Below are 13,532 nucleotides of genomic sequence, written 5' to 3' on the forward strand. Positions count from 1 at the left end.
CTGTTTTGAATACATGAATATACCAGACACATAACTTTTATAAATACCGAATGCAACTATTTCACACCTACACCCAAAGAAGTTTGTATTCTCACTGGAATATCAATAATCTTTAACCTTCATTAGCCAGTGGACTTAAAACTAATGAGTTTACAACAATTTTATTGAAGAGTACATCCATGTAATATGCTGGTCTCCAATTTTAAGATTCTTGAGGACAGAGAACACATCTTATTTATTTCTGAATCCCTACCTTTCTCCTCCTACCACCAGCACCTAATAACACTTTACTTATACACAGGAGACTCCAATAAATATTTATTATATTATGCAGCAATACCATGCATTTGTTAAGACGGCTAAACAACATTTGAATTCAGAAAGAGTTTACATACTGGGCTTGGGAATTTCATGAGCAAGGATACTAACAGGGTTTGCACAGGACACTCTGGTTGTTGAAAACCTCCATATACATTCTCTCATTTAATTCTCGCAGTTACCCAATGGAATAGGCATTCCTTTCCTCCCAGTAAACAGAGGAAACAGAAGAAATTAAGTGACATGCCCAAGGTCACATGGCTAGTGACAGACCAAAGACTCTGAAACCCAGGTGTCCTCACTTACAGGCCACTGTTTTTCCATGACAACCTTTAGTCTATCAAACATATTTACATATTGAGGACATATTTGCCAAGCAAGGTACTAACATGCTGGGAAATAAAACAGTGAACAAACCTTATGAAACTTACAGTCCAGGAAGGGGGAAAAGACCTTAAATAATAATTACAAATAATTACAAGTGTGCAAAGACAACCAGAGAACCTAACCTTGAGGGCTGTTAAAGAAAATAAAAAAAAAAACTGACATTTGTTAAAGATGGTAAAGCAGATTTTACTCAGGAACAATGAGGTAGGTATAGGGACTACTGCAATGGGATTTTACAGTATGGGAGAGAGACGGAGTTCAACTCCAAATACAGCATGGGCAAGAGGGAATGTATAACGAAGAAGCAGGGTGCGGGGGTGAGTGGATAGAAAAATTACTAAGAGGAAATATTGGGGGGGAAAGGGGATGGGGAGGGGGGTGTTGTGTTTCTGGTTAAACTGACCTAACAGGATTCTTTTTTTTAAAATAAATTTATTTATTTTATTTATTTATTTTTGGCTGTGTTCGGTCGTCATTGCTGTGCGCAGGCTTTCTCCAGTTGCGGCGAGCGGGGCCTACTCTTCGTCGCGGTGCGTGGGCTTCTCATTGCGGTGGCTTCTCTTGTTGCCGAGCACGGGCTCTAGGCGTGCGGGCTTCAGTAGTTGTGGCACGTGGGCTCAGTAGTTGTGGCTCGCAGGCTCTAGAGCGCAGGCTCAGTAGTTGTGGTGCACAGGCTTAGTTGCTCCGCGGCACGTGGAATCTTCCAGGACCAGGGCTCAAACCCGTGTCCCCTGCATTGGCAGGCGGATTCTTAACCACTGCGCCACCAGGGAAGCCCCTGACCTAACAGGATTCTTGCTGAAGACAGGCAGGGTTGATCCATACATCACCTGAGGGATGGTGGCAGATGAGGAAGCTGATCAGATGTTGAGGGTGGTAGGGGATTGTGGTTAACCTAACTAGCAGGGTTCTTTATAAAACCAGACTTCACAAGGAAGTGCACAGATGCACCTATTAGAAAGTTCAAGACCTGACCAAAGTTTGGTCAGGCAAAGAATCTTTGTCAGGGCCTCACAGAGTCTCTTAAAGACAGAGGTAGTATTATACTGAGTCCCAAGTATTTTTTTTTTCTTCAGTGTTATACTGAATCCCAAGGATTTTTTTTTCTTCTTTACCTTACTTTGAATTATTTAACTCAATACATAGGCATCCATCGACTTACTATTGTCTAAAGCTTCTAAAACTTGAAGGTGCTTTTTAAAGTAAGGGATCTTATTAAAACGCATTCTAATTCGAGGATTGGAGTCTGAAATCTTGCATTTCTAACGTGCTCCTAAGTGATGCTAAAGCGCCTCACTTTAAGTGTCTAAAGTAGACTTCTCAAGGGTTATAGTTATGGGAGTTCCCTCATGACCTAGTAGTTAGGATTCCATGCTTTCACTGCCATGGCCAGGGTTCAATGCCTGGTCAGGGAACTGAGATCCCACAAGTCATGCAGTGTGGCCAAAAAGAATCCAGAAATAAACATATTTTAAATTAAAAAAAAAAAGTTTGGGCTTCCCTGGTGGTGCAGTGGTTGAGAATCTGCCTGCTAATGCAGGGGACACGGGTTCGAGCCCTGGTCTGGGAAGATCCCACATGCCGCAGAGCAGCTAGGCCCGTGAGCCACAATTACTGAGCCTGCACGTCTTGAGCCTGTGCTCCGTAGCGGGAGAGGCCACGAAAGTGAGAGGCCCGTGCACCGCGATGAAGAGTGGCCCCTGCTTGCCACAACTAGAGAAAGCCCTCGCACAGAAACGAAGACCCAACACAGCCATAAATAAAATAAATAAATAAGTTAATTAATTAATTTAAAAAAAAAAAAAGTTATAGTTATGCATAGATATGACCTCCTCAGTCCTGGGGGTGGCCTTCTGTCACCAGAGGGTCAAGAGTAGCCTTTCATCCCAACGGTGCTAAATAAAATGACAGTGATACCTTAATACTGAATGACAAAAAAAAAAAAGAAAAGGTAAAGATATCTCTAGAACCTACAGTTATCATGTGACAATACAGTCCCAACACCTTATAAATATGCTACCATTTGAGCAAAAGCTAAAATTTTTTTCCCCGTTTTTATTTATTTATTTATTTATAACATCTTTATTGGAGTATAATTGCTTTACAATGTTGTGTTAGTTTCTGCTGTATAACAAAGTGAATCAGCTATACGTATACATATATCCCCCTATCCCCTCCCTCTTGGGTCTCCCTCCCTCCACCCTCCCTATCCCGCCCCTCTAGGTGGTCACAAAGCACCAAGCTGATCTCCCTGTGCTATGCGGCTGCTCCCCAATAGCTACCTATTTTACATTTGGTAGTGTATATATGTCCATGCCACTCTCTCACTTCGTCCCAGCTTACCCTTCCCCCTCCCTGTGTCCTCAAGTCCATTCTCTACATCTGCGTCTTTATTCCTGTACTGCCCCCAGGTTCATCAGTACTATTTTTTTTTTTTAGATTCCATATATATATGTCAGCATGAGGTATTTGTTTTTCTCTTTCTGACTTACTTCACTCTGTATGACAGACTCTATGTCCATCCACCTCACTACAAATAACTCAATTTTGTTTCTTTTTATGGCTGAGTAATATTCCATTGTATATATGTGCCACATCTTCTTTATCCATTCATCTGTTGATGGACACTTGGGATGCTTCCATGCCCTGGCTATTGTAAATAGTGCTGCAGTGAACATTGTGGTACATGACTCTTTTTGAATTATGGTTTTCTCAGGGTATATGCCCAGGAGTGGGATTGCTGGGTCATATGGTAGTTCTATTTTTAGTTTTTTAAGGAACCTCCATACTATTCTCCATAGTGGCTGTATCAATTTACATTCCCACCAACAGTGCAAGAGGGTTCCCTTTTCTCCACACCCTCTCCAGCATTTACTGTTTGTAGATTTTTTTGAGGATGGCCACCCTGACTGGCGTGAGGTGATACCTCATTGCAGTTTTGATTTGCATTTCTCTAATGATTAGTGATGTTGAGCATCCTTTCATATGTTTGTTGGCAATCTGAATATCGTCTTTGGAGAATGTCTATTTAGGTCTTCTACTCATTTCTGGATTGGGTTGTTTGTTTGTTTGACAGTGAGCTGCATGAGCTGCTTGTAAATTTTGGAGATTAATCCTTTGTCAGTTGCTTCACTTGCAAATATTTTCTCCCATTCTGAGGGTTGTCTTTTCATCTTGTTTATGGTTTCCTTTGCTGTGCAAAATCTTTTAAGTTTCATCAGGTCCCATTTGTTTATTTTTATTTTTATTTCCATTTCTCCAGGAGGTGGGTCAAAAAGGATCTTGCTGTGATTTGTGTCACAGAATGTGCTGCCTATGTTTTCCTCTAAGAGTTTTATAGTGTCTTGCCTTCCATTTAGGTCTCTAATCCATTTATAGTTTATTTTTGTGTATGTTGTTAAGAAGGGTTCTAATTTCATTCTTTTACATGCAGCTGTCCAGTGTTCCCAGAATCACTTATTGAAGAGGCTGTCTTTTCTCCACTGTATATTCTTGCCTCCTTTATCAAAGATAAGGTGACCATATGTCCATGGGTTTATCTCTGGGCTTTCTACCCTGTTCCATTGATCTATATGTCTGTTTTTGTGCCAGTACTATACTGTATTGATTACTGTAGCTTTGTAGTATAGTCTGAAGTCAGGGAGCCTGATTCCTCCAGCTCTGTTTTTCTTTCTCAAGATTGGCAAAAGCTAAAATTAATACAGCTCAACTGAGGAACATTTTGGTTCCCAAATGTCTAGCCACTTAGAATTGTACTTTTTGGTATAGTTTGGCTCTAACTACAATCTGAAAAAAAAATTTATTTCAGTTCTTGATAACCTGCCATTTCTCAAATTAAAAATTGACAAGGTTAACAAAGGACTGATTAAAAGGTTGAACATTCTGACAAATAAGACCCCTTTGGGAGCCCTTAACAATAGAGTGGAAACACAAGCATCAGTCCTCAAAACAATGCTGTGTTGCGGTTGAGACTTCAGTTTTGACAAATCGGTGTTATTCACTGACTCAAAAGTGCAATTTCTGAGCGTTGAAAATAAGAGGACCAGTTGAACATTTGGCAGGGTGTGGGGAAGGGTTAGGGAGAATGGAACCAGGCATATGTGAGTACAACCTATAACCAACAGGGAGTTTTTAAACAAAGAGCTATTTCAGTAGTTAAATCTAATGCTACAGGGCACCAGCAAACAAACAGATTCTCTAAAGAGAAGGTCATGCTGCTGCCCATCTGTGTGGAACATGATCTGGGCATCGAGATACCAGAAAAGTTGCCATAAAAGACTTTTACCCCTACTGCTTCCACTTTATTCTATGTTTATACTGAATAGTAAGAAATTATTTAAGTTAAACCATTAACTATTTCTACAAAGAAACACAAAAAATTAACACCCAATACTATAACTACTGAACTATTCTCATCAAATTTCAATTTGAGAACAAGAGAACTTTGGCAAAAAAATAAAACAATAGTAGCAATAAAATAAGATTCAGTCTTTCCATTACAAATATTAATAAGGCTGCTTGACTATGAGGTACTTAGACTATTACCCAAATAATGTTTGTTTACCTTCAAACTCCTGCTTTTAAGTTCTAACTTCAAAAAATCAAAGTAGCACTAATACATATGATAATAAACCTACAGAAATTGGCTATGATTTAGTAATCAGAAATGATGACTATGTTTATAAAAAATAATAACAGCTACAAGCAACCATCACACTGTTGAGATATTGACAATGAACTAGATATCACTGTTGCACATTGAGCTAGGCCTTTTACATTCAGGATATCTAATCCTCCCAACATCTCTATGAGGTATTGGTCCTAAACACAGGATTCATGGGGAAAAAAATTAGATTACTATCACACTGATACCACACATAGTGGAGTCTCAGACTACTTTCATCCTTAATATGGGCAAAGGAGGGGTCCACACATGCTCAGGAGAGTATTAATGGTGGCTGGATGACAGCTGGACGCCAAGCCACAAGGAAGGTGGCCAGGCAGAGTTAGAAGAATAGCTATATATACAGAGGTCTGAACAAATAAGTATATTGAGGATAATGGGAGCCAGGTTTCTCACTGACAAAGGAGAAAGTGAAAAATACATAAAGGGATAAGACTAGGATGAACCCTGTGCTCAGAATTGCAGGAATTAGTGTGAGCTCATTGGGTATATATGGATAGACACAAAATAAAATTTTTGGATGTAAATTTTATGGGTATGTATTTTCTAGCATTGTCCAATGAGAGACCCTGGGAGCAGCAAAACATATGTAGTAATAAGCACACCTAGCACCTAAATTCTGGTTTCCAAATACTATTCATCACTGGCCAGAACCAAGGCCCTTAGAGAAATGGCCAGTTCCAGGACTGAGGCAGAGAAAGTATAAGATAAACCTGGGGGACTTCCCTGGTGGCACAGTGGTTAAGAATCTGCCTGCCAATGCAGGGAACACGGGTTCGAGCCCTGGTCTGGAAAGATCTCACATGCTGTGGAGCAACTAAGCCCCTGCGCCACAACTACTGAGCCTGCGCTCTAGAGCCCGCGAGCCACAACTACTGAGCCCGTGATCCACAACCATTGAGCCCGTGTGCCACAACTACTGAAGCCTGCGCGCCTAGAGCCCGTGCTCCGCAACAAGAGAAGCTACCACATGAGAAGCCTGTGCACCACAACGAAGAATAGCCCCCACTCACTGCAACTAGAAAAAGCCCACACACAGCAATGAAGACCCAATGCAGCCAAAAATAAATTAATTAAATAAATAAATTAAAAAAAAAAAAAAAAAAAGATAAACCTGGAATATCTGGTTGTGCCGGAAAGTAACGGAGTACTCAGAGAAAGACAGGAACAAATCAAAGGGACACAGAAGCCAGCCTGAACAGGACTCCAACTAGCTAAAACTGAGACAATTTGAGCACCAAAATAAATAATGATTATAGATTATAACTCATTAAATAAAATAGGAACCCATGAGTCCACACTGATACTAAAAAAATAAATAAATGGGAAGAATAAGTGATCCCTTACAGTAACAGTGTCAAATAATAAATGTAAACGCAATGACAGAATTAGAATATTGGCAAGCATCATAGTAGTAACATAGAGAAGAAATACCAATGAACACTAAAACTAGTAGGTGAAAATGGAAGGAGATAGTTACATAATCTCAAAATAGCTCCCGACAGAATATTAATCACAGAGAATAAATATATAATAACTTTATACTAGAGGATCTTTATAGACACTTAAATCAAAGGAATCACCTCCAACAATGAATAAACATACATTATGTGCACCTGATAAGATGCTGTAAGAAAAACATGTATCACGCCTGTGATACTTCTGCCTCAAATGCACAACCAGGTCTCACCACAAAGAAACACCAGACAAACTCAAACTGAGAGATATTCTACAAAATGACTGGCCTGTAGTCCTCAAAGATATAAAAATCCTGAAAGTCAAGGAAAAACTAAGGTAATGTTTCAGTTTGAAGAAGGCAGCACACACAAAACTGGGTGCGATACATGATTGCTGACTGGATCCTTTTGCTGAGGATGACATTATTGGAGCAACTAATGAAACTAAATGGGTTCTCTGGATAAGGAATATATAGGAGTTCTTTGTGCTATTTTTTGCAGCTTTTCTAAAAATTTGAAAATGTTTCAAAATAAAACTTAAAAATCACTTCTGCAAATGAACAGGTTTCACAGCTACACTTTAATTAAGCATGCTATAAAAGATGGCCTTAAGTTAGTTGATACAAAACAAAAATGGAAGTTATGCCCCTGAAACTAATGTTATACATCAATTATATCTCAATCTTTTTAAAAATGGAATGTTGCAAGACAGGAGAGTTTAAAACTTCTCTATAGGACTTAACATTCCTTATAGGTACCATTTTTCTTATATTTTTCAAGAAGTAACACAAGTATTCTGCTTTAATACCGCCTAATCAAATATACAGTTGAAGAGAAGTACTACATGTGCTTTCATATATCAGAAACTCCAAAGGTACAAAAACTCTTCAACTACATCAAGGAAAAAAAGTCGTTAATGGTAAAAGTAATCACATAGTAATTATTTTGCACTCAGTAGTGTAAAACAAAAGCAATCCTGTATCAGATGGTAAGAGTAAACTAAGGCCAGCCAAGTACTGATATTTGCAATTCCCAAAACTATAGTTCTGAAAAGATGACCATACTTACTTCAACTCCCTCCCCCCCACCCCCGAAAAAGCGTAACATATTAAATTGGTTGGTCAGATAACAAAACTGTAAAGATAATACTTGGTCAACAGCCACTCAAAGTGATGCTGTAGAAGTATACTGACATAAAAACTTCACAAGTGAAAAACCTGGTCTATGGACAGTAGGGATCCATTTGTGTATTTTTACACATGTACAAACAAAAACGTGACAGAAAAGATTAGGAAGTGATATCACAAAATACAATAGTTATCTCTGAAGGTGTGATTATGAGAGATTTTTATTTTCTTCCTTTTCTTATAAGTATTTTGTAATTACTCCAACATGTGTATTATTCTTTCTTTTTTTTTAAAACATCTTTATTGGAGTATAATTCCTTTGCATTGTTGTTAGTTGCCATTGTATAACAAAGTGAATCAACTAGTATTATTCTTACACTAAAAATAAAAGTCAAAAATAATTTTAAAGTATTATTTAAATTTAAAGGTTTCTATTTTCTCTTCCACCATTATATTCTTGATGATCCTTAGAAAGCAGTCCTCACAGTGTGAGATATTAATACCTGGTCATGAAAGACTTCTCTTAAAAACAAGGCCTAAAAACAAACAAACAAAAAAAAAAACAAGGCCTAGCAGTGGTTGAGAATCTGCCTGCCAATGCAGGGGACACGGGTTCGAGCCCTGGTCTGGGAAGATCCCACATGCCTCGGAGCGACTACGCCCGTGAGCCACAATTGCTGAGCCTGCGCGTCTGGAGCCTGTGCTCCGCAACAAGAGAGGCCGCGATAGTGAGAGGCTCGCGCACCGCGATGAGGAGTGGCCCCCACTTGCCACAACTAGAGAAAGCCCTCGCACAGAAACGAAGACCCAACACAGCCATAGATAAATAAATAAATAAATAAATCTGTTTCCTGCAGTTCTGCCTTGCTTTCAAACCCTCTTCGTTGCCTTACCTCAATATATTTAAAAAAAAAACAAAAACAAAAACAAAAAACAAGGCCTATCTGAATACCACCTTTTTATATAATTTTATCAATTAGAGATAAGGTAATATGAGGTAGGTTCTCTGGATCTAGACTGCCAGGATTCAAATCCCAGCAACCCCACTGACTAGCTACATAATTTGAACAAATTATTTAACCTCTCTTTGCCAGTATCTTCATCTGTAAAAATGGGGTTCCTACTAGTTATTAAATTGAGTTACTTATCTAAAGCATTTGGTGTCTGGCACATGGTAAGCACTTAGCAGGCTATTTTTATTATTAATTTCTTTTACAGGTGAGGATACTGAAGCACTAAAATCAGTTGAATCATCTGCCTGAAAACAAAGATGCTGGTATGGGGGGCGGGGCGGGGGGAGGTGTTTGGAGGAAAGAAGGAGGTAAGAGAGAAGAGAGAAGTAGAAGAGGGAGACAGAGAGAGACACATATAAACACAGCTAAAATCCTGGGTCCCCTTTCCCAAATTGCTATTCTTTTGAAAACACAAATGGCAGCTGTCTAGCATAATGTTCAATATATATTTCCTTCCGTTCCCAACCTCTTTGTTTCTTCCTATACAGAAACAGACCTGGTTTATATTCATTCTCATTCCTAAACCACCTTCCTACAAACTTCTGTTTTAAAGTTAACTATATTTGTTCTAACTCTGTTCCAACCAAGCAGTCTTACATTAGGAAATTACACCTTGGTTTTTTCCTAGTCAAATGTTTCTGTGGAATTCCATGTCAGAAGAGACTTGCAATCTAAAAATGCTAGAAACATAGAGAACACTCTATATATTTTTTGAATGGCTGTTAAAAACTCACTCTGATCCTAAATCTCCCTCAACTTTATATGAATAAAATGTCAGGAGAGGAAAAACCCTAAGTCAAGAGACCTGTGTTCCAGTTCTACCCAGGCCAATAATTAGGCCAGTAACGTGAGGTTGGTGATTTTGCCACTTTAGCAAAAAAGAGAGGAGTACACTGTGTTACTGATAGACCCCATCTAGCTCCCAAATTCTACAGCCTCTTGAACAAACCGGAAAATGGAGAATTCACAGGCAATTTCATGCCTCCATGATGTTTCCTCTAACTGAAATCTCCCATTTCCCCTTACCCTTTTAGAGAACTCTTGTTATACCTTCCATTAACTATCCATCACTTCTTCCATGAAATCTTCCCCCTGCTCAAATAGAACACAATGCTCTGTATTCTTTGGACCCCTATGCTTGTATTGCATCTATTACAGATGACTGTTTATACACTGTCTACCATTTCTAGAGTCTCACATCTTGCACAGTGCCTAGCACACAGCAGGTACTATGGATGTGTTTAAAGATTTGAGTCTACAAAGTTAAATTAGGTTCCTGTGAAGTTTTTGTATGCACTATCTGGGAGTTTAGCTTAATTTGAAGACACACACAGGCCAATATGCAGCACAACCAAAGGTTTGTCCCAGTTAGAATCAAAGCAGTGCAAATTTATTCTGAACCAGTGCCTATAGCAGTGCCTGCACAATGAATGATGTTTTTTAAATCAATAATTTTCTTCTATCTTAAAGCCCTCAAGAGTTGTGAGTCATCACCTTCATAACCCTATCGCACATTGCCCTTATTTTTGCAGCTTCATCCACTTATAGCCACTTTACAAATAAGCTTCCAAGAACTGGAGAGAAATATTTGTATTTAACTCCTAAACTGCAGCTCTTATTTTCTCTGCTTATCTGTTGGTACAGAAATAATATTCAGGAAAGTATACCAAATAACAAATAGATAATAACCAAAACTTTGTTCTTTCACTTCTGATAATAATTATTTCTACTTACGAGGTGTTCACTTCAGATTTTAAACTATCGGTGGACAAAAATCAAAACCAAAAATATTAGATTAACTTTTTTGGACTGTCAAGCAGCACACAGGCAAAATATCTTGGGAATTTATTAACTGCTACGTGTGACCTGACTGAAAAATTGTGTTCCAAATGGTACAAACCCTCTAATGTGCTATCTACGTTAGTTGTGGCAAGATTCTTCTTATGCAGCTAATATGCTTCAGGATAATGAACTTATCCATTACATTTCTGTAATTATTACTGAGCCAGGGAAAAGCAGGATACTATTGTATTTATGTTCAGAAAATACCACCCAAACCTTCTCTATCCCCTAGTTTCAGCCAAATATGGTTCTTCCCTGCTTCAAACAATTTTAGCTATGAGTTCCAAGAGACACAGGCCCATCAGAAGCAGTCAAGGACATATCTACATTGCTATTTCAAAGACAGCTTTTAAATTCTTGAAGAAATCAGAAAACAGCAATGCAAAAAATACTCAAGATGAGACGTTTCAAGTGGAGATGCTTGGCTATCTTGATTCAAACTAAAATAGGAAGCAAAGATGTTTATGAAGTCACTCAGTCCTCTCATCTAGTACTACCTATCTGACAAACTCACAATCAACTTCTAGGATGAGCCTAAGAAAGAGGTTTCATAAGCTCAAATGTGTTAGGCAGGTTGACACAAGCCAAGCACCCCCTGTGCATATTAGAAATATTAGCAAGTCCACCTGCCGGTTAGCCTCTGTGATGGCTCAGTTTTGCTTAAACACCCTAAAAAGGATTAACATTCTAGACATAAGCTTGTGAAAATAAGGGTTAATTAAATTCTCAGGATTCAGGTGCCAATGTGATGACGAAAAATTATGGGAGGTGGGGAAAGAAGAAAATCTTTAAATGCTCATTTTCTCCACAACGGTAAAGGAGCATATGGGGTGGGTTTCAATCTCCGAGTTTTTATTAGCTTTCTAACCACAGATTAAACAGAGGTGAATCACAGCGAAGCCTTCAAAAGAGTAATTCCCCAGGGTGTAAGGTCTTGTTTTCGGAGGACCTGAGGCTTGTCTGCTGCCACCATACTCCCATCCGGCCACCCCATCTTTCTGCCCATCCCCCTCAACTCGTCTGCAATAAACGATAAGGGAAATAATGACGAGCACTAAATGCGACGTTGAGTTGGCATTTACAAATGATTTGCAAAACAACTCCCTAATCAACCCAGAGCACACTACCCAGACCCTATATGGTGGTTGTCTAAAAAGATAGAGCCCATACTCTTCAGGGGAGCACGCTGGGAGGAGGGGCACCTCGGGAAAGCAAGGCGCTCCAGTCCCCAAGACCCCAGGTTGTCACCAGAGGATCCTGACGCGCAAGCAGCCGCGTTGTGTTAAATACACAAGACTTGTCACCCCAACTTCCCACTCCTAAAACCTAAGTGGGGAATGAAAAGGGTCCTGGGGTGACGGAAGAAAGTAGAAGCTCTATCTTCTGTGCTTGGGACCCAGAAAAAAAAGCAATGAACAGGGGAGACGGAGACAGGCGACCGGGCACGCGTCGGATACGGGTCTTGCGGAAGAGTGGGAGCTATCTATATAGAGCGTGCAAACAAACGCAAGAGAAGAGCGAGAGGAAAGGTTGGGGTGATGGAGAAATGTGGACGCAGGCATCGGGGTGTGTCGGGACTTGGGGTCCGGGGAGAAAGAGCCTCCTTGGGGGCCGGAGGATTCCCCGCCTGCTCGAAGCGGGCCGGGGAAGCGGCGGCGGTCAGGCAGCGCGAGCATTCGGGGGAGGTTCCCCGAGACCTGGTGGGTGGGGACGCCCGGGTCAAGCAGCTAGGGGCAAAGCTGGGAGAGGGGTGGGGGACCCGCGGCCCAGGTCTTCTGAACAAAGCCGGTGCGCGCTGGGCCTGGCTACTCACAACAAGAAGCTCATGTCGGCCGTGGCGTGGGCTGCGGGCTCGGCGGTCGCGAGGCCTCGGGGTGGCGGCGACGTCGGCGGCCAGGCAAGGAGAAGAAGAAGGAGAGGATGAGGAGGCGGGGAGCGCCGGCTGCTCGGCGGCCGCAACTTGTTCGGTTTTGCTAGTTCCAATGGCTGGCAGAGGGGGCGGAAGTGGGAAGCACCAGGCTTGAGTCACTCAGTGGGAGGAGAAGGAAAAAGGGGCGGGGAAAGGGCCACTCGCCTCCTGCACAGAGAACAACCACCGCGACCGCAGCGCTGCTCCCCCGGCACTTCGTCTCCAGCCCCTCGCTGCCCCGACTCCGTGAGCTCTCGCGAGAGCGGCGCGCGCCCACCCTGCCCCTCCCGTTGCGACCCCGGGTCCCTTACTTTCTGGACACTTTTGCAGCCCCGGGCCACGCCCCGCAAGTGTGCTGGGGCCACCCGGTTGGTCGAGGCCAGTCCACCCGGTTGGGGGTCGTGGCAGAGCGCTCCGAGCCGCTTAGCTGGGTTTCAGCGGTCAGGAAGGAAATTGGCTGCAGCTCTGGGATGTCAGAGTCCTGCAGTGAGGGATGGAATTGCCACCAGAGTTCTGCCCACTGTGAGTGCCCAGACGAAATGTTATGGAGTCTCTCTGCTACGTATGTAAAAACAGGAGTGAGTTTCATCTGGTTGGAATGGTTTGGGTGTGGTTCCGCCAGAAGAGAGGAAAGGATCTAAATGGGCTTTCAAGGTCCCTGTCGTTTTATGGGCATGTTTTAAAACCCTAAACAAGGAGATGGTTAGGGTACATCACTGTCTGAACAGGCAAGTGAGGCTGTCATCAGCAGCTGGGAAAACTGCTGTGGTGACATATTCAAGTTATATGGAGCAA

General features: G+C 41.4%; 1 protein-coding gene across 1 annotated transcript in view; it reads right to left on the reverse strand.

Annotated features, from left to right (window-relative positions):
* Positions 1 to 12,903, reverse strand: part of MOB1B (MOB kinase activator 1B) — a 63,411-nt gene extending 50,508 nt beyond the window's left edge. Inside the window, exon 1 of the mRNA XM_068542850.1 lies at positions 12,642 to 12,903. Coding sequence (XP_068398951.1) covers positions 12,642 to 12,655 — 14 coding nt within the window. The 5' untranslated portion in view covers positions 12,656 to 12,903. The remainder of the gene's footprint in view (positions 1 to 12,641) is intronic.
* Between the last annotated feature and the right edge of the window lie 629 nt (positions 12,904 to 13,532).

This window comes from Eschrichtius robustus, chromosome 4 (genome assembly GCF_028021215.1).
Source record: "Eschrichtius robustus isolate mEscRob2 chromosome 4, mEscRob2.pri, whole genome shotgun sequence".
Taxonomy (NCBI): domain Eukaryota; kingdom Metazoa; phylum Chordata; class Mammalia; order Artiodactyla; family Eschrichtiidae; genus Eschrichtius; species Eschrichtius robustus.